This window comes from Lissotriton helveticus, chromosome 3_2 (assembly GCF_964261635.1).
Source record: "Lissotriton helveticus chromosome 3_2, aLisHel1.1, whole genome shotgun sequence".
Taxonomy (NCBI): Eukaryota; Metazoa; Chordata; class Amphibia; order Caudata; family Salamandridae; genus Lissotriton; species Lissotriton helveticus.
This window is the reverse complement of record NC_136062.1, coordinates 280,778,566-280,806,398: the sequence shown is the minus strand read 5'-3', so window position 1 is coordinate 280,806,398 and position 27,833 is coordinate 280,778,566. Positions and strand designations below refer to the sequence as shown.

General features: G+C 44.6%; 1 protein-coding gene across 3 annotated transcripts in view; it reads right to left on the bottom strand.

Annotated features, from left to right (window-relative positions):
• Nucleotides 1–27,833, bottom strand: part of LOC144826658 (hydroxylysine kinase-like) — a 379,966-nt gene that overhangs the window by 238,693 nt on the left and 113,440 nt on the right. For all 3 annotated transcript variants that reach the window (XM_078685224.1, XM_078685222.1, XM_078685223.1), the window contains exon 2: nucleotides 8,668–9,021. In XM_078685224.1, the coding sequence (XP_078541350.1) occupies nucleotides 8,668–9,016 (349 nt within the window). In that variant the 5' untranslated portion in view covers nucleotides 9,017–9,021. The remainder of the gene's footprint in view (nucleotides 1–8,667; nucleotides 9,022–27,833) is intronic.

The following is a 27,833-nucleotide window of genomic DNA, read 5'->3' as shown; positions in this document are numbered from 1 at the left end:
TGAAGGAACGGGGGTGGGGCCGCGGGGGAGCAGCGGCAGGGAGCGGGGTGGGTCAGCGGGAGCACGGAGAGGACCGAAGTACACTCAAGGGCACAACAGTGAAAACAGGGGGCACAACAGCACGGAGAGAACCGAATTACAATCAAGGGCAACAGTCAGGGGCACAACAGCACGGAGAGAGCAGAATACAATCAAGGGCAACAGTCAGGGGCACAACAGCACGGAGAGAACAGAATACAATCACAGAATACAAGCACAGCAGTGAAAAGAAAAGTTACTAGCAGAGGCGGCGGCAAACGGGGGCTGGGCACACGCAGGTGGGCCACGCAGCGGGTGGAGCGACCGGCACTGACCGGGTCAGGTCAGGTCACAACAGCCCTCTGCCCTCAACAGCACTCTGCCCTCAACAGCACTCTGCCCTCAACAACACTCTGCCCTCAACAACACTCTGCCCTCAACAGCACACAGCACTCTGCACTCAACAGCACACAGCACTCTGCACTCAACACCACACAGCACTCTGCACTCAACAGCACACATCACTCTGCACTCAACAGCACACAGCACTCTGCACTCAACAGCACACAGCACTCTGCACTCAACAGCACACAGCACTCTGCACTCAACAGCACACAGCACTCTGCCCTCAACAGCACTCTGCCCTCAACAGCACTCTGCCCTCAACAGCACTCTGCACTCAACAGCACTCTGCCCTCAACAGCACTCTGCCCCCAACAGCACTCTGCCCTCAACAACACACAGCACTCAACAGCACACAGCACACAACAGCACACAGCACTCTGCACTCAACAGCACTCTGCCCTCAACAGCACTCTGCCCTCAACAGCACTCTGCCCTCAACAGCACTCTGCACTCAACAACACTCAGCACTCAACAGCACACAGCACTGCACTCAACAGCACTCTGCAATCAACAGCACTCAACAGCACTCTGCCCTCAACAGCACTCTGCCCTAAATGACAATGCCATTTACCCATGTGCAGCATTTAAAAAATATTACAACTCCTCAAATATAAGTCAACCTCTAAAGTAAGATAGTTATGTAAAAGCAGGGTTACAAGTTGACTTGTACTTTAGAGACACAACCAATAATTTCACATGAAGGCCCATAATAGCAAAAATAAGAAAAGGGCAAAACGAACAAAACAGTAAGGAAATCAGCTGAATCCTCGTCAGGCTATATGAACCCAAAGTAGGAAATTCAACCAACTGAGTTAAAGGCTCACAAATGCATTAAACCCTCTTTGCGATTTTAGACCATTTATAACAATACTCAAAGCAATACTACAAATCCCAGAATGCAACGTATTGTTGTTAAAAAGCCAGCACTAACTGAAAGTGTTGCATATAGCATGAACTCACTTGTCAATTGAAGATAAGTGCCCCTGGCTGGAGTAAAAGCATTGTGTTGAATATACACCTAGAGTCCTGACTGATATGGGGCATACAAAAGTGTGTGAAGCATCTAAGACACACATCATGGCTTAAGCTCAGGTTAGAAATGCATAACAACGGAGGGTTCGGAGGTGAAGGGGGCTCAGGTAGGTGAGCTGACTTAAAGTCTTAAAAGCTATGGGGCATATAAAAGTTGTGAAGCAGCTCTGACACATGTCATGGCTTACGCTCAGGTTAGAGTTGCATAACTATTTAAACAATACATTATTTTACCTGCTATTTACAATACCTCTTCATATAATAAAGATTGAGATGCCAGTGCCACTGGTTCCTCCTGCCTTGATTGATTGAGAATTTGTCGTCATTCAGTTCTTCTTTTCTAATTGTCAATAATAACACTCATGAGCAATGTGGCAAATGCCCAAGTTTATCGCTTAGTATCTATTTGAAAGCAAGAAGCCCACATGCCTAGGTTGTTGTCTCACTCATCATTTTGCCTTTCCTCTGATCCATGTCTAAAATATTGCCATTAATCACAGGTTCCTGGATGGTGCGAATGTGGAAAAGCATTGCTTCTTGATGAGGAGACCAGATCCGAATATTTTTTAAATAAAAATTGTCCTAAACATCAACAAAATGTGATAGGACATTGCAATAGATTAAAAATAACTGGCAGCAGTAGGACTCGAACCTATGCCTCCGGAGAGACAGGATTCTTGAAACTGAGGCTTAGACCGCTAGGCCACTCTCCTTCCCATTGGACCAATGTTCAATTCTAAAATATAGACTGCAAAAGCAAACCACTTATGAACCGCATTGGATGACATTAAAATAAGGTGTGCAAATATGCATTTTGCTGGCGTCTGTCTCTTTTCTTCTGCAGGAGCACTTCTTAAAGGTTCCTATTTCCAACAGCCTTTGACATTGAATGTGTCCCTTTCGGACCCTCTATTCATGTTCTTAACTCTCCATGCAAAAAATGTGATTGATTTCTGAACAGACAGCAACAAAACGTTTATGTAATTAATGTCGTTCCTGCTTATTTTTTACATGCTTTACTTAATCTTGCATCACTGAAGTGTTTGCTTTTTTCAGGAGGCTTTGTTACTTTTTTCATGTTGTGTTACTGTTTTTTAGGCAGCATATAACTGTTGCCTAGTGCATAATTTGATCTGAGTTTCATCCAGGTGTTTCTATGGGGCCACAATTAAGTTGTGGCTGAAGGCAGTGCAGATTTCTCTCAGTGCCTATCAGTAGGATAAAAAGGTGGGAGATTACGTGGTCATCCAATCCTTGGCCTCTATGCAAAGGCACGGAGCAATGATCACGTATGCCGGCTGCAGTTATTTTTTAATGCAAACGAGTGGGTAGGGTGTACTGTCGATCAAAGTAAATGTTAGTGTTGCAAGTTTAAGGCATATCCATAATTATATAGGCCTCGTTTCCTTTCATGGTTCCACTTTTTTCATCCCATTTATAGCCCTGCGCAATGAATAACGAATTAGCAAGCTGAACTACAGCACAGGTCCTAGTTAGTAGCCTGCTCTCTTGAGGAGAAAGTCGTGCGAGGCGAACACTCGTCTAGAGAGAGAGACTGCCATCAGGCAGAGACCCCTTTGCACTCATTATGGTCAAAACTGCATCCAACAGGTGCGTGTAAACTGATAGTTTATGAGGAAATCGATAGTAATCGTTGTGTTAAACGGCATATTTGGCAAAAATCAATTAGGTGCCTAAGTTGGCAGAGGCAGCCGAGTGATTCGCTCCTTATCGCAATCAGCACAGGAGCCATCCTGGAAGATGAGAATGCCTAACAAATGCAAACACCCATGACTTTCAGTGACCCGTGACGTCTCTTACTCCCAACTCGGTGTCACTTTAGGCCTTTAAGTAGGCTGCAGCACAGCGGGTGTTGCTGGTGTTTACACAGGATCGCGAGCAAGAGCTCTGGAGTCTCTGAAGAGGTTGTTTGATGTAATGATGTATTGGGATCTGTACTGAGGTAACCTCATTTAGCACACGCCACGACGCAGTCACCAAATGCCTTCATGTTCATGGTTTAAAGGGCTCTGAGGTGACCTCAGGATTTTCTCTGAAACCACTAATTGAGCAGCACAGCCTGTTCGTGTAGGCTTTCCCTCGTTCTTCCGAGCACTCTCCAGCACTACCTTGAGTGACTCAACTCGGGGGTTGCTGTGTCACGAGCACAGTGTTACAAACGCTCCATTGTTTACCAGCATGCTGGGTTTCCTTTACCACCGACGTTTCTCTCTATCGTATCAGAGTGTGTAACACACCTTACAGACACATAGAGCTGTGCCTCCCAGAGTTTATAACCATTCAGGGCTTTAACACCTTAGGAGCTTCGTAAATATACCTCCCCAGTGCTGCGCTGTCCATTATCCAGTGCTGAATGGACGTCCAACGGTCGCACGCAGCACTGGGGAGGTAGTGCCCGTGATGACCGTTGGCCGACGGCAGCACTTAAAGGGTTAAAGAACTTCAACAGTTCTTCCAACCCCGTTTATACATTAATTGACCTGATCAGCCGCATATATTCAGTAAACAAAGGGGGGGACAAAGGGGGAGACATGCGATTTGTCACCGTTCAAGAAAGCTCTAATTTATCAACCAATCAGACTTTTGGCACGCATGTGTACGATGCAGAACATCGTACACATGCGAGAGGGACAGGTCAGGCAAAAGGAAGTGCAAACAAAGGCAGCCAATCATATGATAACATTTTTTTTTTAAAAGCCTTGGCCTCGCGCGCGCGCGCCACTGCAGGCATATGTTTTCAATTATCTCGGCCGTGATGCCGAGATAATTGAAGATATATGGCCTTCTGCTGCGCGTAACCACACACAATATGCAATAGCCGGAGCTAGTCTACGCCTATGGCCTATTGGGTGCTCTCTTTTAAAAACACAGGCATGCGAGGCCCAATTGCCATGCAGCTGACACAAAAACATGGCAAAATTCACGAGCTTCTCTGGAATTCGTATCTTAGATTTTCGCAGCCCTCTCAAAAGGACTCAAGCCACGCCCACTACAGAAGGAGAAAGTTCATGGGTGCACCACACCCTGATGCTTCCTCTCTGTTATCTGGCCTGCTGGCAGGGTGCCAGCCCTCACGACACTCTTACCAGTGAGAATCTAAAATTCTCAAAGGTTTCTCCAGCACCACACTTCTCCCTTTCTCAGCATGGATACTTAGTATATCAGTGCTAATCCAAACCTAACCTCCTGGGTGAAACATTAGAGCGAGTGTGATTCTGTCCTAATCCAGGAAATACATCAGCAAGAGTTTTTTTTAGTCTGTAAAACATTTAAGTGCATGATTGAGAATCTCCTTGAGGACTACAGTGCTCATCAGAGAAACCCAATCGACCTCTTTCTCCACCTTTAGGAGTGACATGACTGTGTGCCAAGTGTAGCCCGATAGCAACCTTTGGGTACGAAATCTGCGTATATGCTAAAATTGATAGTATCCAAGTGGTCGAAAACATGATTTTGAGGCATCTTTTAGCTGTAGGTCAGGGTACCCCTGCTGAGATCATTTAGGATTAACTAGGAACGGCCTTCATCTCTGACTTTATCCGTATCCGCCCACTCCTCTTGCGATGTTCTGTCAGGTTCAAAGAGGATCCATATCTAAAAAGTCTTACCCTACAGGACTGTTTGTCATCAGATAAAGCAGACCACATAACTAGGATCTCATACGTAAAGAAATATTTTCCAGATCTCTTTTCTGATCCTATGGGTATAACAAAAAAGGATCACATTGGGTTAAGCAGGCCTTTATTCAGAGGGTGCTTGCAGAAAGAGTAAACTTTCCTCTAACAAAACAGTCGTTTTGTTAGAGGAATAAAAACAATTTACAGTATTGGCCATACCCAAATTATGCTTTTTTGTTTCTCATTTTATATCTGGGGTTTTAAGCACAACTCGTTTGTAATGTTCTTGCAGGAATGTTTTGTAAAAATGTTATTGTTTTTAGGAACCTGATTTTTAATACAATTGCCTTTTAATTCACTTTATGAGCCGATGGGTCTGATTATTTATCGAGACTTGTCTGTTTTAGGATGCAACATTTTATTTTGTACTTCTATGAGTTTCTCTGAAAATCTAATACAAGTTTATTGACTGATTGACTGTTCCGTCACTGCTTTGTTGGTCTCTCTCAGTTTGCCATAGACTGGAATCTAGGACCGACAGATAGGTCACCTGTTCTTGTGGACTATCAGGTGTGCATGGGGGGGGGGGGCATCACGTTTTTATTTGCCACTGTTAGAAGATGGTTTTGGCCATCTGAACCGCCTGGATTTTTCGCTTTTTGAACGCCTATTTGTTGAGCTTTTTACTGTGGGAGAGTCTCATAAGTATGGACTCACCCACAGTGAACTCATGATGAAAGGGACTGCATGTGTATTTTACCGGTGTCCCCCAGGCGCAAGTAGGCTGCTATGCTGCAGCCAGAGTAAGGGGCACCGGGCTGGTTACATGCAGACACATGTGTACATGCATGTGCACAAGTGTAAGGGCTACGCAGGGGAGATTCCTGGCGTGCGTAGCCCAGGAGCAGCTACAAATTGAATGGTGTGGCGGCATTTATGCAGAACTGGGTGGTGACATGGAAAGGACTTTCTATAGTGGGAAGAAACATTTGAGGGAACGTCAGTGTGATTTACAGTTTTCACTCCATTACTCTCCTATAAGGATGGGGAGCACATGGGCTAGTTTCGCTTTCTTAGGGCCTACAAATTCCAGATATGCACTAAAGTCCACTGTAACGTAGGTGAGAAGAAGTATTCTGCAGAGTCCAAAGTCATATTTGTACTGCTTTTGGGTCATCCAGAAATGTCATATTTCTCTGAGTCAGCTCATAACCAGGGCCTGGCCTGGGCTGACCCTGCCAGGCTGAATTAATGACCTTCCTCCCCAAGCTGTAGCATCAGAGGCCCAGCCCTGCACGACAAGCATTCAAAGGCTGAAGGCCTCCTCTCCAAGAAAAGAAGATGGGTGGAGCTACAGGTTCATCCACCAGCAGCTGACACCTGGTGTCAGTCACCAAACCGCTCTGGAGAGAAGGCAGCGAGGGGGGAAGGAGCTCTCAGAGACTATGTGGCATGAGACCCCTGGACAACGCCATTTTGAACAAACCCGGAGGCCTGGGAAAGAAGGAGGGAGCAGGGGCAGAAAAGTGATGTGTCGCAATTTGATAGGGCAAACAGAGACTTCCTGCCAGCCCCTCCCCATTCTTTTAAAGAGTTTACACAGGAAGAGGAGCTCTCTCTGGGGTGTGGTCTGCTGAGGACGACTGGAGCTGGAGCCTGGCATATCACTACTCTGCCCCTGCTCCTGCTGAAGCCTAGTTGAGGAGTGCAGTCACGCTCCCCGTGAAGATGTGCTGGTGGCCGCGGATCCCAACTCCAGGCCCTGATGTGGGTGGCATTGAGCCTGCAGCAGGGCTCCCGAAACACAACAGGCATAGCCGGGGGTGGGCTCCCCGAGCAGCCATCGCTCACCTGAGGGTCCGGGTGGGACCGGGCCCCCCACAGAGGCCAGGAGATGAGGCATGAGGCTGCCAGGGGCAGCACGGCTCTCTCCGGAGCAGCGGGAGAGCCGCTGCTATAGTATGTGCGAAAGGAGCGCCTCGCCCTATAATGCCTTGCAGGCCTGCAAGGAAAAGGATGATGGTTCCTGGTGTGTGGTAGCCCCAGGAGGACGGGGTCACCACAAGAAGTGTGCCAAGGCGCAGGTGAAGCTGCAGGAGCAGCACAGTCTCCCCCAGCATGAAGATGAAAAGTCCCTCTCTAAGTTTCTGGGGACTTGGAAAGAATAACCCCTCAAGGGCTCAGCATCAACGTCAACAGCATCCTGTGGCTGGAACTTTTGTTCTTCAGCTGGGGGTGCGTTAAGGATTATGCAAGGAGTAAAATGTGAAGGGCTGAGTTGGGGGATGTCTGGAAGAGGGCATTCCCTGGAGGTGAAGTGATGTAATTGCAACAGAAATGTATTTACTAATGTTATTTCTTATAGAGGGACTTAAAGTCACATGTGTTATGTAATGTACCAGTGTAAGGTGATGTCATAAGCCAAATGCGGTTATGTTGCTGGACATTCCTGCTAGGGTGTCTGGCTGTATTTGTGTATTCCTGTGATTCTAACTGTGATGCCTTGTAGGGGCTTTAATTGCAATGCATTATAATTGTTATCATCTATGATAAGTACCTCGTTTAAAGTGATGCCCAAACATGTATTCTTGCTACTGTGTTAGGGGAGGAACAACCCAGACTGTTACCCACAAGATGTAGAGGTGCATACTGTATGGTCAGTATGAGATGCTCAGTTAGGGTTATGTTTCCCCAGGGCAGGTGCACCTATTTGTAATGCTTGTTGAGATGATGGGGTGGGTCGCCACAAGGATGGTGCCAGTTGGCAAGGCCCTCGCTCCAGGTTGTGTCAACCCACTGCATTAGGGGGCAAGATGATGTGCATACTTGGAAGTGGTGGTACTAGACCCCAGCCCCCCATGCGAGAGGGGTGGGAATGTTATGCAATGTCGCAAAGTAATTCCACCACCCTATATATATTTGCAAATTGGTGCATAGTATTAAGTAGTATGTGTGTTTAATAAATGCACTCTTACTTTTATGAAGCAAAGTACAGACTGGACAGTCAATTATTGAGGGAGTGGGGATTACTAGCCCACACCACCTCTCTTGAGAAAACCTTAGACAGCTCTGCAACGCTACCCTCTGAGAGTCAAACGCTACACTAGGGTGTTTGGTTCCCATTGTAGGACAAATGTGACATGTTATTTGTGCAGTCCACACAGATACTGCCTCGTTTTCCAACATATGCTTTATTGTTTGTTCAGGGACTGCAGAGCCTAATTTCCATCACCATGTACTGAAAATCCTACAATATGTTGCATTCGTGGTCATGTGGGGATATCTATAGTTTTGGAGTTGTCAATATATTGGCAATTGAACTATAATTCATGGTGTTAATTAACATACGGACAGTGATTGTGTATGTCTTTAACATTCATTATGCAAATGAAACCTAATAATGTTGAAAAAAGACCTGAGATGTTAATCTACTGTGATTATTAAATTTATTGATTTTTTAATATAAAAAAAGTGTGTAAAATTCAAAAGTGCTAGCGGCTACAGTTTTGAGAAACAGTGAGTTAGTGCACTGTATTTTTTCCGAAAATTTTAAAACAGAGTAACAAAGACTTACCGGCAGACTGAAGTGATAGTATCTGACCATCTCTTGTTGGAACTGCTGTAGCGGTGGGAAAACCTTCGTCCCTCAGAAACATCATCACGCGGGTCTGTACATCTATGAGGTTTTCAATTTTATTCTCTATGCAATTGGTTATTTTGAGGACGAAATCAGTTACATTTGTAGTTTTCTCCAGATCTGTAGTTACTATATGAAAGTTTTGATCGCCATAGCTGGGGAGCGGCTTGATCTTAGATACCTTTAGACCGAATACATCTTCAACCAAAAGTGTGGCTTGTGTGTCACTCAGCGCTGGCTTTCCCACATCATAAGAAGTTTGTGATGGATTAATTGTACTCGACATTTTATCTAAAAAAATAAAATAGGCATTTCTCAACTGATACGTGGCTAGAACATCACATTAAGAAGTACTACAGAGCAAAGTCACACATAATTCTCAAGGTGAAAGTTGAACTTAAACCTTGAAAATCTTATTGTACACATAAATATATTTAACATGATTCATACACATTATAATGTGTGAACAACTTGCATACGTTCAGAATACTGTGTTGGCTGAAGGATATCAAACTGCGACTTCTCCTTTGTTTACCTGGTGAATGCTATGGATTCCAGAAAGGGGTGTGGCCCCCATAGCCCTATTTACCAACCCTGTTTAAGATGATGGTTGGTCCAAGAAAGAAAATAGGACTACAATTCACAATCCAAGAAGAGGCTGTGTCTTTGTTGTGAGGTCAGTTCATGTCAGTATCATACATGAGGAGTTATTTCCACGTGTGATATGTTGGAACACATTTGTTCCTTATTTTATGTGTGTTCTTCATCCCTTTGCTACCATATTTTGCCCCAGATTTTTGCTTCTGATCTTATAACACTATTCTGATTCTCTTCACATGGAGTTCTTTCTTGGTTCTTTTTTCTCCTTCCTGGTGTCAGGAGCAGCTTGGTGCCTTGCTGTTATTCATCAATCCAATCTTGATTTTCAATGAAAAGCTACAAGATTGCTATGGTTTATTCTCGATATTGGGGTATTCCTCCTCATTCTGAGCCTCTTAGCACGACTCAACCCTTTTCATGCATATTATTTTGTGCTGGTTGGCACCAGAGCTAATGGGAAGAGTTGCCTTGCCATTTGACAGCCTTGCCCTTGTCAATCAAGAAGACAATATTTTAGACCTTTTTAGCATCTGGTCCATTAGAGCAATTAGTACTCCTTACCTTAGTTCACCCAAATCAATCTGGGTCCATACAAGACAGACAGACAGATATTAACCTAAAAAAGTCACCCACTGTTGGAAAGTGGGTTATTGGTAGGGGCAAATGTAGGTCTGCCACTGGCAAAAAGGCCACTAGCACATGATAGGACTCAGCATAGGTCTTAGAAAATTATTCCTATGCTCAACCGTTAACGTGGCTGCGCGCAGACAGGCTTAACTTCAAAGACGGGTATGTAAAGCATTTTAAAACATAATTTCAGTAAATAATTAAGACACAACACACAATGCATATAAATAGGAAATACTTTTATCTTTAAAATGACACTAAAACGACAAAAATCTAATGTAGGGAACCGGAGATATGAAATTTCAAAGATTTATTACAATATAGCACTTTAAAGATTATAGCACCATATTGTGATACCTGCCCGCAGTAGACTGGTCCAAAGTCAAAGTTTCAGGCTGGGCGCGATCGAGCCCTGAACAGCTACAGCTCGCGGCAGGTCCCAGACTCAGTTTCTACCTTCACACTCAAAAACTTTTCTGGAGCTTTTCTCCTTGAGGCCCCTCGAAGCTCTCAGCTAGTCCGGATTCGGTTAGGGTTCGCCGGCTTGACTTGTGACGAGGTCCCAGTCAAATTCCCTGGAGCAGACTTAGGAAATATTTCAAGATTGCTTCAGCGGGACATCCCAGGAATCCAGGCCGACACGCGATGGAACGCAGGCGGCTTGGCTCTTGCGATTGCTCCCGCTCCCCTTTTTCCTCGAGTGGATTTAGAAACTTTTCTGGAGCTTTTTCTCACTGGGTCTCTCAATGCTCCTCATGAAGCCAGAGGGTTCGCCCGCTTCAGAATTTCTCTAGTCCCGGTCAATCTCTGGAAGTTGGAGCTATGGAGCCTTTAGCGGGACAAACCTAGTTGGCTTGGCCGGCTCGAGGTTGAAGGCAGGCGGTCTGGCTGGCCAGGTTGAGTCGGTCCCTGTATGGAGTATTTTTTTTTAGTTGGTCCAAAGTTCTCCAAACTTCTTGAACTTCTTCCTGAAGTTCCTCAAGGGGTCCCAAAGTGTCTCAAACTCACTCCAAGGGACTGGAAGCTCTGAGATGGTCCTTGAAAGCTGAGGACTTCAGTTCCCACAATCCACTGGTACAAAACCCTTACCAACTCCACTGATAGTTCTCCAAGGTGTAGATTTAGTTGGTGATGTCCCAGATGAGCTCTTTTAACCTGTAGCTTTCAGGGAGTCCACCTTTAAGTTCCTTTTCAACAAGATAATCCATAGGGCTGTAGTTTCAGATGGTGCAGTCCTCAGAGGTAAGGCCTTACAAATCTTTGCACAGCAAAACTTCTCAACAGGGCACTTCTTGCTTGAGTAAGTTTCAAGCAGCAGATCTGGAGGGCTCTGTCCCTCAGATACTTATTCCAAGTTCTCTACATCATGCAGGAGGTCACTTCTGACAAATGGAAGCAGGGTAACTCCTGAAAGTTATGACCACATCCTGTAGAGTGTGGCATTATTTTGTCCCACAGTACATCAAATCTTCCAAATCCATAATGGCTGATTTTCCAGCAAGGAGGTAAGAGCTGGCTAAACACACCCCAAGGATGACTAATTTACTTAGACTCTTCCCCCTGCATCTGGTCATACCTTCATTAATCCTACCATCTGCCTAAGGTGGGAAGTTCATAGCTGTAAATGACAATGGTCTCTGCTCCCCCCTTTAAAGAGCATAGTTTACAACCCACCCCCTTGGCCTGGCATTCCTATGGAACAGCACACTGCCCTGCCAGCTTAGCTGGTCAACCCCAGGGGCTCTTTATCGCCTCTTTAAGGCACCCTGGCTAATCCACTTAACTTTGACCAATCAGGGCTGACCACTAGAAGGCTGAATTTGGACCTACAAACAAGAAAGTCTTATAACCTCTTGTATGCACACTTTAGGAGAAATTCACCAATATGATATTGTTGGATGTATTAATAGCATTCTGGGAAGTCTTTAAATTGCCTTTCTATCCCTGTCCTACCAATAGTTATTATGCAATAACTTTCTACCATGTTAACCTATGTAACAGGAGATTTGCACTGGGCCATTTTTCCAGCACCAGGACTTACAAAAACATATTTTATAAGTACTTGCCTTATATCTACTGGAAGACCACCCCATGTGCAACTAGGGGAGACTTTATGGGTTCTGAATCTGTATAAATATTGCAGATTCCCCTACTACAGTGCTCCTAGCATCAAAGTTGAATTTGAGCAGCACTTTACCACAATGTGGGGAGTTAAATGTGAAATTTCACTTTACCCAGGCATATATAAACTAATTTTATAAGGGTGTACCTTATAAATACCTGACCCCCCCACCCCTGGGATACCTAGGAGAGACCTGGGGTCCCTAATATGCTAAAACATTGTAGGTTATTCCTTTTTAAGTGCCCCCAAACACCAAAATCGAGTTTGGGCACAATTTACTTTTTAAAGCAGTCCTGGCATCCAAGGCTGCTTTTAAACTGACCTCAGGCTTCAGCAGTGCACACATGCAAGTGCAGAAAGAAAGTTGCTGGCCTCTAAACTACCATGCCCCAGGGTACTATCATATACTAGGGGCTTATAGGGTAGGTCATGCCAATCACAGGGGTACCCCACCATACCATTGTGTACCCTAGTGTATGTATGCGTTTTAACTGTATTCTAATGTGTTTCTTTCAGCATAGCACTGACCCTGGGCCTGGTTAGGCAGAGCCCAGAGTCAGTCAGAGTCAGTTACCACCAGCATCAGTCAGCAAAAAATTGGGGGTGTCCAGGGCACAGGATGACTTTGCAACATAGCCCCCCCCAAACGAAAGGTGATGGATTACTAACCTACACTCTGGTAAGTATAAAAACCTGGAATGTCCATCTGCATTTGCATGGGCAACCCCAGGTCTGTGTTCCACTGTAAAGTCTATTCACTGTAGGGAAATGGACCACCTTAACAGCTTGGGATTCTCCCCTCTCATCTGCATGAGCCATCTGAGAGTTCTGTGGTCAGTGTAAATATGGTCTCAACTTTTTCAGGGACCACACACACCACAGCAACAGCCTCTCTCTCAATGGCATTCCACCTCTCCTCTCTGGGAAGATGCCTTTGGCTAATAAAGGCAACTGACTGATCAAGGCCCCCTTCATTTAGCTGTGACAACACTGCCCCAATCCCTTGCTCTGAAGTATCTGTCTGAACCACAAATTCCTTTGCTTACTCAGGGGCCAGTAGCACTGTTGCTGAACACTTAGCAGCATTCAGAGTGTCAAAAGCCTCCTGACCCATAATTTTGAACAAACCCTCTATAGTACCCTGTCAGTCCAAGGAATGCCCTTACCTGAGACTGGGTAACAGGAGCTGTCCAATCTAAAATAGTTTGGATTTTAGCTTGGAGAGTCTGTACATGGCATCCACCTACCAGGTGGCCCAGGTACACCATAAACCTCTGCCCTATTTGGCACTTGCTTGCCTTAATAGTCAGGCCTGCCTGCTTCATGGCCTGAAGCACTTCCCTTAGGTGGCTTAAGTGGTCCCCCCAGGGGGAACTGTATACAGCTATATCATCCAGGAAAGCTGCACTGAACTGTTCAAACCCAGACAAAATCCTGTTCACCGACCTTTGGAAGGTGGCAGGTGCATTCTTTAATCCTTGAATTGATAATGCCCCTCTGGTGAGGAGAATGCTGACCTCTCCTTTGCTCCATCAGTGAGGACAATCTGCCAGTAACCTGAAGTCAAATTAAAAGTACTCAGGTACTTAGCAGCCCCTAACCTATCAATGAGCTAATCGGCTATACGTGTAGGGTGAGCGTCAGTCTTTGTGACTACATTTAAACCTCTGTAGTCCACACAGAACCTTAACGCCTTGGGACCCCCTTGAGGATTAGCTTTAGGTACAAGCACCAATGGACTGGCCCATGGGCTCTCGAACGGTTCAATTACCCCCAGTTCCAACATCTTAACAACCTCAGCAGTTTATTTTTGACAGGAAGGCTGTCACCATTTTTGACAGGAAGGCTGTCACCATTGTCAATGTGGTGCACACACCACTCAGTGATGCCTGGGGTCAAAGAGAACAAGCCAGCAAACTGCTCCAGCAATTGCTTACAGTCTCTGTGCTGCTGGTCTGTCAATTTGGGAGAGAGCACAACTCCCTCCACTGATCCACCTTGCACATTAGTGGAGAGGAAGTCGGGCACAGACTCAGTTTCCTCCTCCACACCCTCGTCAGTGATCAGTTACATGGTCAAGTCTGCCTTGTCATGGTGGGGTTTCAATCTATTCACATGCAGGACCCTATGAGGGTTCCTGGGGGTGCCAAGGTCAACCAAATAGGTAACCTCGCCCTTCTTTTCTAAGATTGGATAGGGCCCACTCCACTTGTCATGGAGGGCTCTGGGAGATACAGGCTCCAACACCCACACCAATTGTCCTGGAGTATACTCAGGCATAGTAGCCTTTTGATCAAACCAGTTCTTCATGAGCTCCTGGCTGGTCTCCAGTTTCCTGTTTGCCTTGTACATGTACTCTGACATTCTAGATCTCAGGCCTAGCATATAGTCAAGCACATTGTCTTTTGCTTCCTTAAGAGGCTTCTCTAAAGACTATCTTAGCAGGCTCAATGGCCCCCTCACAGGGTGTCCAAACAACAACTCAAAGGGACTGAAACCAACCCCTTTCTGTGGCACCTCTCTGTAGGCAAATAGTAACATGGGAAGAAAACATCCCATCTCCTCCTGAGTTTCTCTGACAACCCATTTATCATGCCCTTCAGGGTTTTGTTGAATCTCTCAACAAGACCATTTGCTTGGGGGTGATGAACTTATAGTTAACACCGCACTCATCCCACATAGCAGTCAGATAGCTGGACAGGAAGTTTGTGCCCCTATCTGACACCACCTCTTTTGGAAAACCTACTCTGGTGAACACACCAAGCAGTGCTCTAGCCACCGCAGGAGCATCAATGGTTCTAAGAGGTATAACTTCAGGGTATCTAGTGGCATGGTCATCTACCACTAAGATATACCTATTCCCTGATGCTGTAGGTGGGTCCAGGGGACCAACAATGTCCATCCCCAGCCGTTCAAATGGAACCCCAACCACTGGCAGTGGTATTAGGGAAGCCCTTGTCTTGCCCCCTGCCTTGCCACTGGCCTGACAGGTGACACAGGAGCTGCAAAACTCCTTTACCTTTTCGGACATATGGGGCCAGTAGAAATGGTTCACCAACCATTACACGTCTTTGTCTGTCCCAAATGTCCTGCCAAGGGGATATCATGACCCAAACAGGATGAACTCTCTGTACTTCTAGGGCACCACCAACCTCCTGGTACCCCCCTTCTTGAGGTTGCTTGCCTCAGTATGAAGCAGTCCATCTTCCCAGTAGAGTTTGTGAAACCCAGTGTCATCCCTCTCCTCTTGCTTAGAAGCAATCTTCCTCAAGCTCTCAAGGGTGGGACAGTCAAGCTGTCCCTGACTGAGCTCCTCTCTGGAGGGTCCACCTGCACATGTCAGTTCTGCCAAATCTGATAGCTCTGGCAGGGATGGAGTCCATCTCTCAGAGGCCAGATCCTCTTCCCCATAGTTAGATTCTTCCTGCACCTCTGGAGTTCCCTGGGCTGGCTCACCAGGCCCAGTACCTTTGTCCTTGGATACTTGGCCCTTTGTTCCAGGGTTCAAGTGTCCAGCCCCTCCCTTCTGGCTAGTCTGTGACCTAGTCACAGCACATGCCCACTCAGGGAGCTCCAATATTTAGATATGGAGTCTTCTCTCCACCTCTGACCACACAGAGGCTTCAAGATCATTCCCCAGTAAACACTGGACTGAGAGCACCTTTGACACAGATACCTTCAAAGGGCCTGTCACCCCTCCCCATTCCAAATCACCACAGCCACAGGATGGAGTTTGGTAGTGTTGTCTGCATATGTCACCTGGTGAAACTCATCAGGTTACAACTTCTCTAGAGGCACCAGTTCATCCAGGACCATAGCTACACTAGCCCCAGTGTCTCTGTTAACCTGAACTTCAGTTCCATTCATGTTAGGCCTCTGCCTATACTTGTCCATGTTTGGAGGTAAGGCAGCAAGTGTGGCAATATTCACCCCACCCAGGGACACTAAGGTTGCTTTCACCACCTGACTACTCTGGGGCACCACTCTCCACCCCTACACTGACACTGACAATCCCTGTGGATGGTCCCTTAGGGGGAAGCTTCTTAGTGCAGACAACACCCACCTGCTTATGCCCTGGCTGGTTACAGTCAAAGCACTTATCCACCTTTAATGGATCAAAGAACCTATCAGGCTTTCCCTGAAAACCCCTCCCTTTGATTTTGGGTTGGCTTGGGCCCACCTCCTTGTGCAGGTTTTTGTGGGTCTTATATTTTTGTCCTTCATTTACCTGGGCTTTCCCTTGGGGAGTGACCTGTCCTCCTTTCTTCTGATCACCCCCCTATTGCTAATTGAAAACCCGGGTTCTCACCCACTCATCAGCTGATTCCCCCACCTCTCTGGGTTCTGTCAGCTTAGAGTCCACTAGATACTGGTGTAACTTTTCTTCTGCACAATGAGTCAAAATATGTTCCTTCAAAAACAAATGATACAATCCTTCATATGTGTCAACTTTGTTACCAACAATCTAGCCTTTCAGTGCCTTTACTGAAACGTCCCCAAAGTCTACCCAAGACTTTGAACTCAATTTCTGGGTGCCTCTAAACTTCACCCTGTACTGTTCTGGAGTCAGACCAAATCGCTTGACTAAGCATTCCTTCATCTGCTGGTATGATTCTGTATCCTATACCTTCAGGGTTAGGATCCTATCCCTCCCAGCTACTGGAATCGACTCCCACAGGAGTGCACCCCAATACCTAGAGTGGACTCTACTCATTTTAAGGGCCCAATAAAAAGCTGCTAGCCACCTGTCAAAGACATCCCCTTCTGTGTACTTAGGCACTATGCCCTTGGGAAGTTCAGGTTCAAATCTACCACCCCTGGACATCTCTACATCTTCTTCACTTTTGCTGCCCCCACTCCTCTTCTCCTCTCCCTCTCCCATTTTCTCTTAGTCAATATGAATTTCTCTTTCCCCAAGGCTATCAGCTCTAATTGAGCCTGAAGCTGTCTCTCTGCAAGGGACAATAGTGGTACCTGAGTAAGGGACCCTTCCCCACTCCCACCACCACCTTGATTCACCTGTCACAATGAAAGAGGTCTCATCCTTACCCCTCTGTTGGGTGAGGTTGGGAGAACATCTTCCCACCCCCCTGGGTTCTCCTCAACTGCGCTGGCCCAGGCCTGTAGGGACTCAAGCAACCCTGCCTTCCTGAATCTTCTTGGCAGCAGGCAGCCCCCTATGACTACACTCTGCCCAAAGGTTAGGGGCCTTATTTATGAAGGCCTTGCGCTGCCGGTGCGTCATTTTTTCCCATGTTAAAAGTGACGCACCGGCGGTGCAAGGCCTTCATAAATAAGGCCCCAGCTATCTTAAACTGAGACCGTTTAGCCAGATCCAGCTCCATGGTTGCCCAGTTTTGGGTCACAAAAACTAGGTTTAGAGGATTTTTATAAACGTAATCATTCACTGAAAGGTGTACTATTTAAACACAAGTCCTCATACACACCGTTGAGCACCAAATGTTGGAAAGTGGGTTATTGGTAGGGGCAAATGCAAGTCTGCCACTGGCAATAAGGCCACTAGCACATGATAGGACTCAGAATAGGTCTTAGAAAATTATTGCTATGCTCAACCCTTGGTAAAGTGGCTGCGAGCAGACAGGCTTAACTTCAAAGACGGGATTGTAAAGCATGTAAAAACAAAATTTCAGTGAATAATTAGGACACAACACATAATAAAAATCAAGCACCAATTTATAAAAATAAGATTTTTTAAAATCCTTAAAATGACATCAAAACGACAAAAATACAATGTAGGGAACAGGAGATATGAATTTTCAAAGATTTAATAAAATATAGCACCTAGAAGATTATAGCACCATATTGTGATACCTGCTTGCGATAGACAGGACCAAAGTCAAAGTTTCAGGCCGGGCACAATAGAGCCCTGAGCGGCTGCAGCTCACAGCAGGTCATGGTCTCAGTTTCTACCTTCACATTTAGAAACTTTTCTGGAGCTTTTCTCCTCGAGGCCCCATCGAAGCTTGCAGCCAGTCTGGATTCGGTGAGGGTTCGCCGTCTTGACTTTTGAAGAGGTCCCGGTCAACTTCCGTGGAGCGGACTTAGAAAATATTTCAAGATTGCTTTAGCAGGACAACCCAGAAATCCAGGCTGACACGTGATGACAGGCAGGTGGCTTGGCTCTCACGGTGGCTCCCGGTCACCTTTACTATGAGCGGACTTAGAAACTTTTCTGGAGCTTTTTCTCGCAGGGTCTCTCAATGCTCCTCATGTAGCTGGCTTCAGATTTTTTCTAGTCCCGGTCAATCTCTGGAAGTTGGAGCTATGGAGCTTTTAGCGAGACGAACCTGGTTGGCTTGGCCAGCTTGCGGTTGAAGGCAGGCGGCCTGGCTGGCCAGGTTCAGTCGGTCCCTCTATAGAGCTTTTTTTCAAAGTTGGTCCAAAGTTCTCCAAACTTCTTGAACTTCTTCCTGAAGTTCCTCAAAGGGTACTAAAGTGTCTCAAACTCACTCCAAGGGTCTGGAAGCTCTAAGATGGTCCTTGAAAGTTGAGGACTACAGTTCCCACAATCTACTGGTACAAAACCCTTACAAATCCACTGATGGTTCTCCAAAGTGTAGATTTAGTTGGTGATGTCCCAGATGAGCTCTTTTAACCTGTAGCTTTCAGGGAGTCCACTCTTTAGTTCGTTTTCAGCAAGATAATCCACTGGGCTGTAGTTTCAGATGGTGCAGTCTTCAGAGGTCAGGCCTTAGAAATCTTTGCAGAGCAAAACTTCTCAACAGGGCACTTCTTGCTTCAGTAAGTTCAAGCAGCAGATCTGGAGGGCTCTGCCCCTCTCAGATACTTATTCCAAGTTCTCTGGGTCACGTATGACCAATTACAGCAGGGCAACTCCTCAAAGTTATGATGACACCCTGTAGAGTGTGGCATTATTTTGTCCCATAGTGCATCAAATCTTCCAAATCCATAATGGCTGACTTTCCAGCAAGGAGGTAAGAGCTGGCTAAACACACCCCTAGGATGGCTAATTTACTTAGACTCTCCCTCCTGCATCTGCTCATACCTTCCTTAATCCTACCATCTGCCTAAGGTGGGACGTACGTAGCTGTAAATGACAATGGTTTCTGCTCTCCCCTCTAAAGATCATAGTTTACAACCCCTCCCCTTGGCCTGGCATTCCTATGGAACAGCACACTGCCCAGCCACCAGAGCTGGTTAACCACAAGGGCTCTTTATCACCTCTTCAAGGCAACCTGGCTAATCCACTTAACTCAGACCAATCAGGGCAGACCACCGGAAGGCTGAATTTAGACCTACAAACAAGAAAGTCTTATAACTTCTTGTATGTACACTTTAGTAGAAATTCAACAATATTATATTGTTGGATTTATTAATACAATTCTGGGAAGTCTTTGAATGTCATTTCTATCCCTCTTCTATCAATAGTTATCAATCAATAACTTTCTACCATGTTACCTAATGTAACAGGGGATTTGCAATGGGAAAAATTACTTGGTCCATTTTTCCAGCACCAGGACTTACAAAAAAATATGTTATAAGTAGTTGCCTTATATCTACAGGAACCCCACCCCATGTGCAACTAGGGGAGACTTTATGAGTTCTGAGTCTGTATAAATATTGCAGATTCCCCCTCTACAGTGCTCCTAGCATCAAAGTCGAATTTGAGCGGCACTTTACCACAATGTGGGGAGTGAAATGTGAAATTTCACTTTACCCAGGCATATAAAAACTCATTTTATAAGGGTGTACCTTATAAATACCTGAACCCCCACCCCTGGGATATCTAGGGGAGACCTGGGGGTCCCTAATATGCCAAAACATTGTACGTTATTAATTTTTAAGTGCCCCAAACACCAAAGTCGAGTTTGGGCACAATTTACTTTTTAAAGCAGTCCTGGCATCCAAGGCTGCTTTTAAACTGACCTCAGGCTTTACCAGTGCACACATGCAAGTGCATAAAAAGGCTGCTGACCTCTAAACTGCCATGCCCCAGGGTACTAGGGACTTCTAAGTAGTCTCAATCCCCCTGCCCTATTGTATACTAGGGGCTTATAGGGTAGGTCATGCCAATCACAGGGGTACCCCACCATACCATTGTGTACCCTAGTGTATGTAGGTATTTTAACTATATTCTAATGTGTTTCTTTCAGAATATCACTGTACCTGGGCCTGGTTAGGCAGAGCCCAGAGTGAGTCAGAGTCAGTTACCACCAGCATCAGTCCGCAAAAAGTTGGGGGTACCCAGGGCACAGGATGACTTTTCAACACCCACCAAATTGCAAAACTAAACATAAGAACATTCCATATACTTTGGTTTCCTTTGATGCTAAAAAAACTTTAGACCAGGTGGACTGGCTGTTCATAATTGGTGTCTGATGTAAAGTGGGGTTGGGCCCTAAGCCCACGAGCAAGGTCTTGGACAATAATTTCTCAAAAATATCAAAAACTGTGCTTCTTGGAAGGGATTTGGGTCCAACAGCACTTCAGAGGGGCACCAGAAAAGGATGTCCCTTCTCTGCATTACTTTTGCCCTGATCATGGAATCACTGTCGTTCCACAATATGAAGGAAAAGGTTATGAAGGGAAGTCATTTTGTTCTGACCTTCAATTTATTAGTCACTTAGTTTGCTCAGCCAAAAATCATGTTTCAAAGTAAATGGAATACATGTGAAATAATGAATTCGACAGTGACACAGGCAATGGTCAAGGGATTGATAGCTCAGGATCTGAACAGATGGGTAGGCAAAGCGATAAAACACTTGGGGGTTGCATCACTCCAAAAGTATCTAAAACAGAGTTTCCCAAACTGTTGGTTGGCAGAAGATTTGTGCTGTGTCGCAAAAGAGCAATAAATAAAGATGTATTTACGTTATATATTTTTTTTGTCACATTTGCTGTGCTTCAAAAACAGAGTTGAAATGTCAGGCTATGTCTTCTGACATATTGCTTCTTCTTTTAACCTGGGAATTGGTGTTTACTGTCTTAATAGGGCTGCAAAGTGAGAGGAGTTTTTAAAGCGACATGTGTGACAATCGTAAATAACATGGAGGCAAAGACCTCCACCCACATACGTCTCGGAGAAACAGTGCGAGGATATTGTGGACAAGCACAAGCTCTACTCAGGGGTCCCATGAATAAGTACCAGACGACACGTTGGCAGTGCCAGTTGCAGGGATTCTGTGGGGTCACAGATCTATGCTTGGGATCATAGAACCTTAATAGGCAGAGACTGAGCCATCTTACCACCTGAGTACCCATGAGCCAGGGACCGACCAGCTATAGTGTCTAACTTGCCCTCCTAGTCACTAACAGAGGAACAAGTGATTAGACACTCCAGAACATACCACTCCAGACTCTTCCAAGATTCGTGGTTGCAGGACACACCCTTTCACTCTCACACATGTACTAGTCCACAATAAGGTCTGACAGAGACACGAGAAAGGTTTAAAATGTTTATTTGACCTATCCTGCACTAGTATGCAGTATACGTGCCACAATGAGTAAGAAAAGGCCTAACACAAATACGGCCATCATAGTTAGTCCATATATCATAAAAGGAGCTGTCATTATACAAGAAAGGGTAGCCTAACCCCCACCCCTTCTACAGAAGCACAATGAATATTTATCAGAAGATCCCTGGGAGTTGCTGCAGACCCCGTACCTTAGAATGCAAAGATGAAAGTTCTACATCTCAGGTGCTATCATGATCTCTTCTCTGTAAAGAACCCTCTCCAAGTGTGTTGTTACCCATTCGTGCATACCTCTATGGCAGAAGTATGTGATCCCAAACAACAGCTGCATTCATGTGTTTTTTCTAGGTGCTGAGGCCTGACCAGAACAAAATTGTTGTGCAGCATTTTAGAATACGAACGAAATTACCGATTCATGCCCTTATATAGGTACAATTCACATTGCCCTTACATAGGAATAGAAATCATGCCTATGTTTAGACATAACCCATCCAGTCCAAATACAGGCATGGCTACTTCCACTGGTTCCAAAAAGCCACAACGATTTCTTGGAAAACTCGGCTTCAGCAGTCAGGGACTTCCCCTTGCTTGAATATTGATTTGTCCTAGAGTTTTCAAAGAACGACCATTCCGTTGGGGTACTTTGGTGACATTATTATGTCCAACTTTACGTCACAACCAGGCACCTTCAAAGTATAAATATGCCTACACTTTCCCTAGCAAACACACAGTGGTTCAGGAGCAGCTCGACTATCTACTTGCCCGACGCAGCTCGCCTCAGCAAGTGCCGAAGGAAGCCGACCCTCCAGCTGACGCACTGACAGAGAGGCTGCCTTTCTCTCGCTAAGAATCCAGCTCCAGTGTTTCCAAGCTCCTCTTGCGGGGTGTTGGGAAATCGAGTCTGAGAGAGACAGAGAGATACAAAGAAAAGAAGTGGCTTGGTGCACAGCAATTGTTTATCGAAAAAAATTCAGACTGATTTTTGTAAGGTTGGGTGCTCCACCAGTTTGCGTAACCGTCCAAGTACGCTTATATGAATGATGCTAGTTAGCGCACAAACATTGTTAGTGCGTCCCTGTGCTTGGGCACACCTTCGGGTTCGTCACAAAAGGACAGATTCCGTTTTTTGCTGTTTGTGGTTGTTTATTATTGTTATGAATGTCACAAGTTCATTTATGTTGCATTTCTTTAAAGACCGATATTTATTTCATATTCTTATTAAAGTTGATTTGGTTCACATTTGTAATGAAAAAACGAAAGCGCTCTGATGCATTTCGGGCATGGCCCTTTCTCAAAGAGCTCTGTTGGTGAAAGAGTAACATCATTTGGTATACGCTCTAAATGTATAATGTTCGTCACACAAGATCAAAAACAAACTCAAAAGTCTGGGATAACGTGCAGATACACAAAATATGTCACTACATTTTGAATTCATTGGTTCATATCAGGCGTAGGGTAGAAATGTGTAATGACACGACACACTGTGGGACAGCTTAGGATTCAAAATGAAAATAAGAAAGAAGGAGACATACCGAGTTTTCTGTTCCCGGCACAGTTCGGGACAGTCTCTGGCTTGCGCTGTTGGAAGAGACAGCGGGGTTTGTAATATAAACATTTAAACAATGGCGGGTTCACGAATAAATTCAAGTTAAACTGACGGCTTAACTTACTTGGGTGTGAAGCTCAAAGGGTATCAAAAATCTTCTGTCGTGTGTTAATACGACTGAACGCTGGGCTGGATTAGGTACGGGTGTGTTCACCGTAGTGATCGAAAGTTAAGACCCGGCAAAAACTCGAAGAGTTCGAGATGTCAGGAAATTAAAGGCAGACTGGTATAGTTGGCGGAAAATGGCGGCCATCTTATCATGGGTTGAGTTAAAGGACTTACAATGGGAATTCTAACTGGGGATGACGTGATTATGTGTATGAACAATTGGTATGGACATGAATGGGTAAATAAAGAAACAGATTGGATAGGTGACAAATAACAAATTAATGGAAAAACAAATTAATGGAAAAACAAACCACACAATTGGTAATGCTTTACGGTATCATATTGGATTCTACAGGTAACAGCTAAGTTCAATGCGGTCGTTGAGACCGAATGGTTTCAGTGATTGTAACCGATAAATCCAGGCTGTCTCTCGTTGTAGTAGAATCTTATTGTTGTCTTTACCTTCACTTTTTGCCACAAGCTCTAAGACCATAAATTTCAACTGAGCAATATTGTGTCTCTGTTCATGAAAGTGCATGGCTATGTTAGATCGTTCATTTTTTGTCCGTATGTTTGATTTATGCTCATTGAGCCTTATTTTCACTTTTCTTTCGGTTTTCCCTATGTAGATCTTTCCACGTGGGCATTTGAGTAGGTAGATAAGGTTCATGGAATCACAAGTGGCGTTGACGTTCACCTTGATTTTATTTCCCCTCATGGGGTGGCATATGCTGTTTCCTCTTATAGTGTTGTTACAACTGTTTCAGTTATAGCAAGGAAGTGTTCCATTGTATGTCATCTGTTTTATGGATTCCCTTGATAGAATCTCTTTTAGATTAGCTGATCTGGTGTAAGCCAAAATTGGGGGATCTCTAAACAAGTCTTTGAAATCTGGTTCTGTAGCCAGTATGCGCCAATGGTTAAAGATGATTTTTTTGTACTGATTGCTTTGGGTGGAATATCGTGAAACCACGACCATTCGGTTATCCTCTTTTTTGTTGGCTCTGGTGAGAGCTTCAGTCCTTGAGATGGCATTTGCTCTCTCAATTGCCTTGTTAATGACCTCTTGGGGTACCCCCTATTTTTGATTCTGATGCCTGTTTCTTTCATACGGGTCCAACAACTTTTTTGATCCGACGTTATTCGCTTAACTCGCAGCATTTGACTGTATGGAAGATGGTTTTTTAGTGAGTTTTGGTGAAAACTTGTGTGGTGAAGGGTATTGTTGCGGTCTGTGTCTTTTCTGAACAAATCCGTTATTATTCTGCCTTCTGTGAGTTCAATGGAAACGTCCAGGAAACTAATGATGTGGTCACTGATATGCCAAGTTAACTGAATCCTGTTGTCTTTGGTGTTTAAATCGGTGAGTGCCGCTTCCAATTCAGCTCTTCTGTTTTTCCATATAAAGAAAAGATCGTCGATATATCGAACGAACATTTTTAAGTTATCTGTCCAATTATTGTTACCGTAAATGAATGTATTTTCGAATTCAGCCATGTACATGTTGGCATAGGTTGGCGCAGCACAATTGCCCATGGACATGCCGGATAATTGTAGGTACCACTGTTGGTCATGGGTGAAGTAACTGTGATAGAGTGTGTAAATCATCAGTTCCATGAGAAAAGGTTGCAAATTGTTGGAGATGTCGCTGTTCAAAATTGCTTTTTCCACGGCGTCGATCCCTCCGCCATGTGGAATTGTTGTATATAAGCTGCTGACATCAGCGGTGCATAAGATGAGTTCTTCTCCTTCTTCAATTCGTATTCCAGATATTTTGGCCAAGAATTCAGTGGTTTCTTTGATGTAGCTCTTTTGGCTTTTGACCAACGGCTGTAAGTGTCGATCCAAGAATTTTCCCACTGGTTCGTGGATGGAACCTCTAGTTGAAATTATCGGTCGGAATGGTGGATCCACCGTGCTTTTATGAATCTTTGGGAGCATTGTGATGGTTGGACTCCGGGGATGTTCTACCATCAAGTATTTTCTAGTCCTGTCATCGATGATTTCATTGTTTGAAGCTTTAAGGATTACTTCCCTTAGTTCATTCTTATATTCTGAAGTGGGATTGCTTTCTAGTAACATGTATGTATTTCGGTCAGAAATATGCTCCGTTATCTTTGCTGTGTACATGCTGGTGTTCACGATAACTATTGCGCCACCTTTATCTGCCTTAAGGCACTTGATTAGGTTATTGTTGGCGATCTTTCTGAGGGTGTCCTTATCTTATATTATTTGTCACCTATCCAATCTGTTTCTTTATTTACCCATTCATGTCCATACCAATTGTTCATACACATAATCACGTCATACCCAGGTAGAATTCCCATTGTAAGTCCTTTAACTCAACCCATGATAAGATGGCCGCCATTTTCCGCCAACTACACCAGTCCGCCTTTCATTTCCTGACATCTTGAACTCTTCGAGTTTTTGCCGGGTCTTAACTTTCGATCACTACGGTGAACACACCCGTACCTAATCCAGCCCAGCGTTCAGTCGTATTACCACATGACAGAAGATTTTTGAAACCCTTTGAAACCCTTTGAGCTTCACACCCAAGTAAGTTTAGCCGTCAGTTTAACTTGAATTTATTCGTGAACCCGCCATTGTTTAAATGTTTATATTACAAACCCCGCTGTCTCTTCCAACAGCGCAAGCCAGTGACTGTCCCGAACTGTGCCGGGAACAGTAAACTCGGTATGTCTCCTTCTTTCTTATTTTCATTTTGAATCCTAAGCTGTCCCACACTGTGTCGTGTCATTACACATTTCTACCCTATGCCTGATATGAACCAATGAATTCAAAATGTAGTGATATATTTTGTGTATCTGCACGTTATCCCAGACTTTTGAGTTTGTTTTTGATCTTGTGGTGTAACGAACATTATACATTTAGAGAGTATACCAAATGATGTTATTCTTTCACCAACAGAGCTCCTTGAGAAAGGGCCATGCCCGAAATGCATCGGAGCGCTTTCGTTTTTTCATTACAAATGTGAACCGAATCAACTTTAATAAGAATATGAAATAAATATTTGTCTTTAAAGAAATGCAACATAAATGAACTTGTGACATTCATAACAATAATAAACAACCACAAACAGCAAAAAACGGAATCTGTCCTTTTGTGACGAACCCAAAGGTGTGCCCAAGCACAGGGACGCACTAACAATGTTTGTGCGCTAACTAGCATCATTCATATAAGCGTACTTGGACGGTTACGCAACCTGGTGGAGCACCCAACCTTTACAAAAATCAGTCTGAATTTTTTTCGATAAACAATTGCTGTGCACCAAGCCACTTCTTTTGTTTGTATATTTCACTTCACCGCCCTCCAGGCTGGCAGCACGCAACCAAAAATTGACATCATGCAATATGAGGAAATTTCAAAGACCACGGAACCAATGCTCCCAAAGATTCATAAAAGCATGGTGGATCCACCATTCCGACCGATAATTTCAACTAGAGGTTACATCCACGAACCAGTGGGAAAATTCTTGGATCGACACTTACAGCCGTTGGTCAAAAGCCAAAAGAGCTACATCAAAGACACCACTGAATTCTTGGCCAAATTATCTGGAATACGAATTGAAGAAGGAGAAGAACTCATCTTATGCACCGCTGATGTCAGCAGCTTATATACATCAATTCCACACGGCGGAGGGATCGACGCCGTGGAAAAAGCAATTTTGAACAGCGACATCTCCAACAATTTGCAACCTTTTCTCTTGGAACTGATGATTTACACACTCTATCACAGTTACTTCACCCATGACCAACAGTGGTACCTACAATTATCCGGCATGTCCATGGGCAATTGCGCTGCGCCAACCTATGCCAACATGTACATGGCTGAATTCGAAAATACATTCATTTACGGTAACAATAATTGGACAGATAACTTAAAAATGTTTGTTCGATATATCGACGATCTTTTCTTTACATGGAAAAACACAAGAGCGGAATTGGAAGCGGCACTCACCGATTTAAACACCAAAGACAACAGGATTCAATTAACTTGGCATATCAGTGACCACATCATTAGTTTCCTGGACGTTTCCATTGAACTCACAGAAGGCAGAATAATAACGGATTTGTTCAGAAAAGACACAGACGGCAACAATACCCTTCACCACACAAGTTTTCACCAAAACTCACTAAAAAATCATCTTCCATACAGTCAAATGTTGCGAGTTAAGCGAATAACGTCGGATGAAAAAACTTGTTGGACCCGTATGAAAGAAACAGGCATCAGATTCAAAAATAGGGGGTACCCCCAAGAGGTCATTAACAAGGCAATTGAGAGAGCAAATGCCATCTCAAGGACTGAAGCTCTCACCAGAGCCAACAAAAAAGAGGATAACCGAATGGTTGTGGTTTCACGATATTCCACCCAAAGCAATCAGTACAAAAAAATCATCTTTAACCATTGGCGCATACTGGCTACAGAACCAGATTTCAAAGACTTGTTTAGAGATCCCCCAATTTTGGCTTACACCAGATCAGCTAATCTAAAAGAGATTCTATCAAGGGAATCCATAAAACAGATGACATACAATGGAACACTTCCTTGCTATAACTCCGGCTCC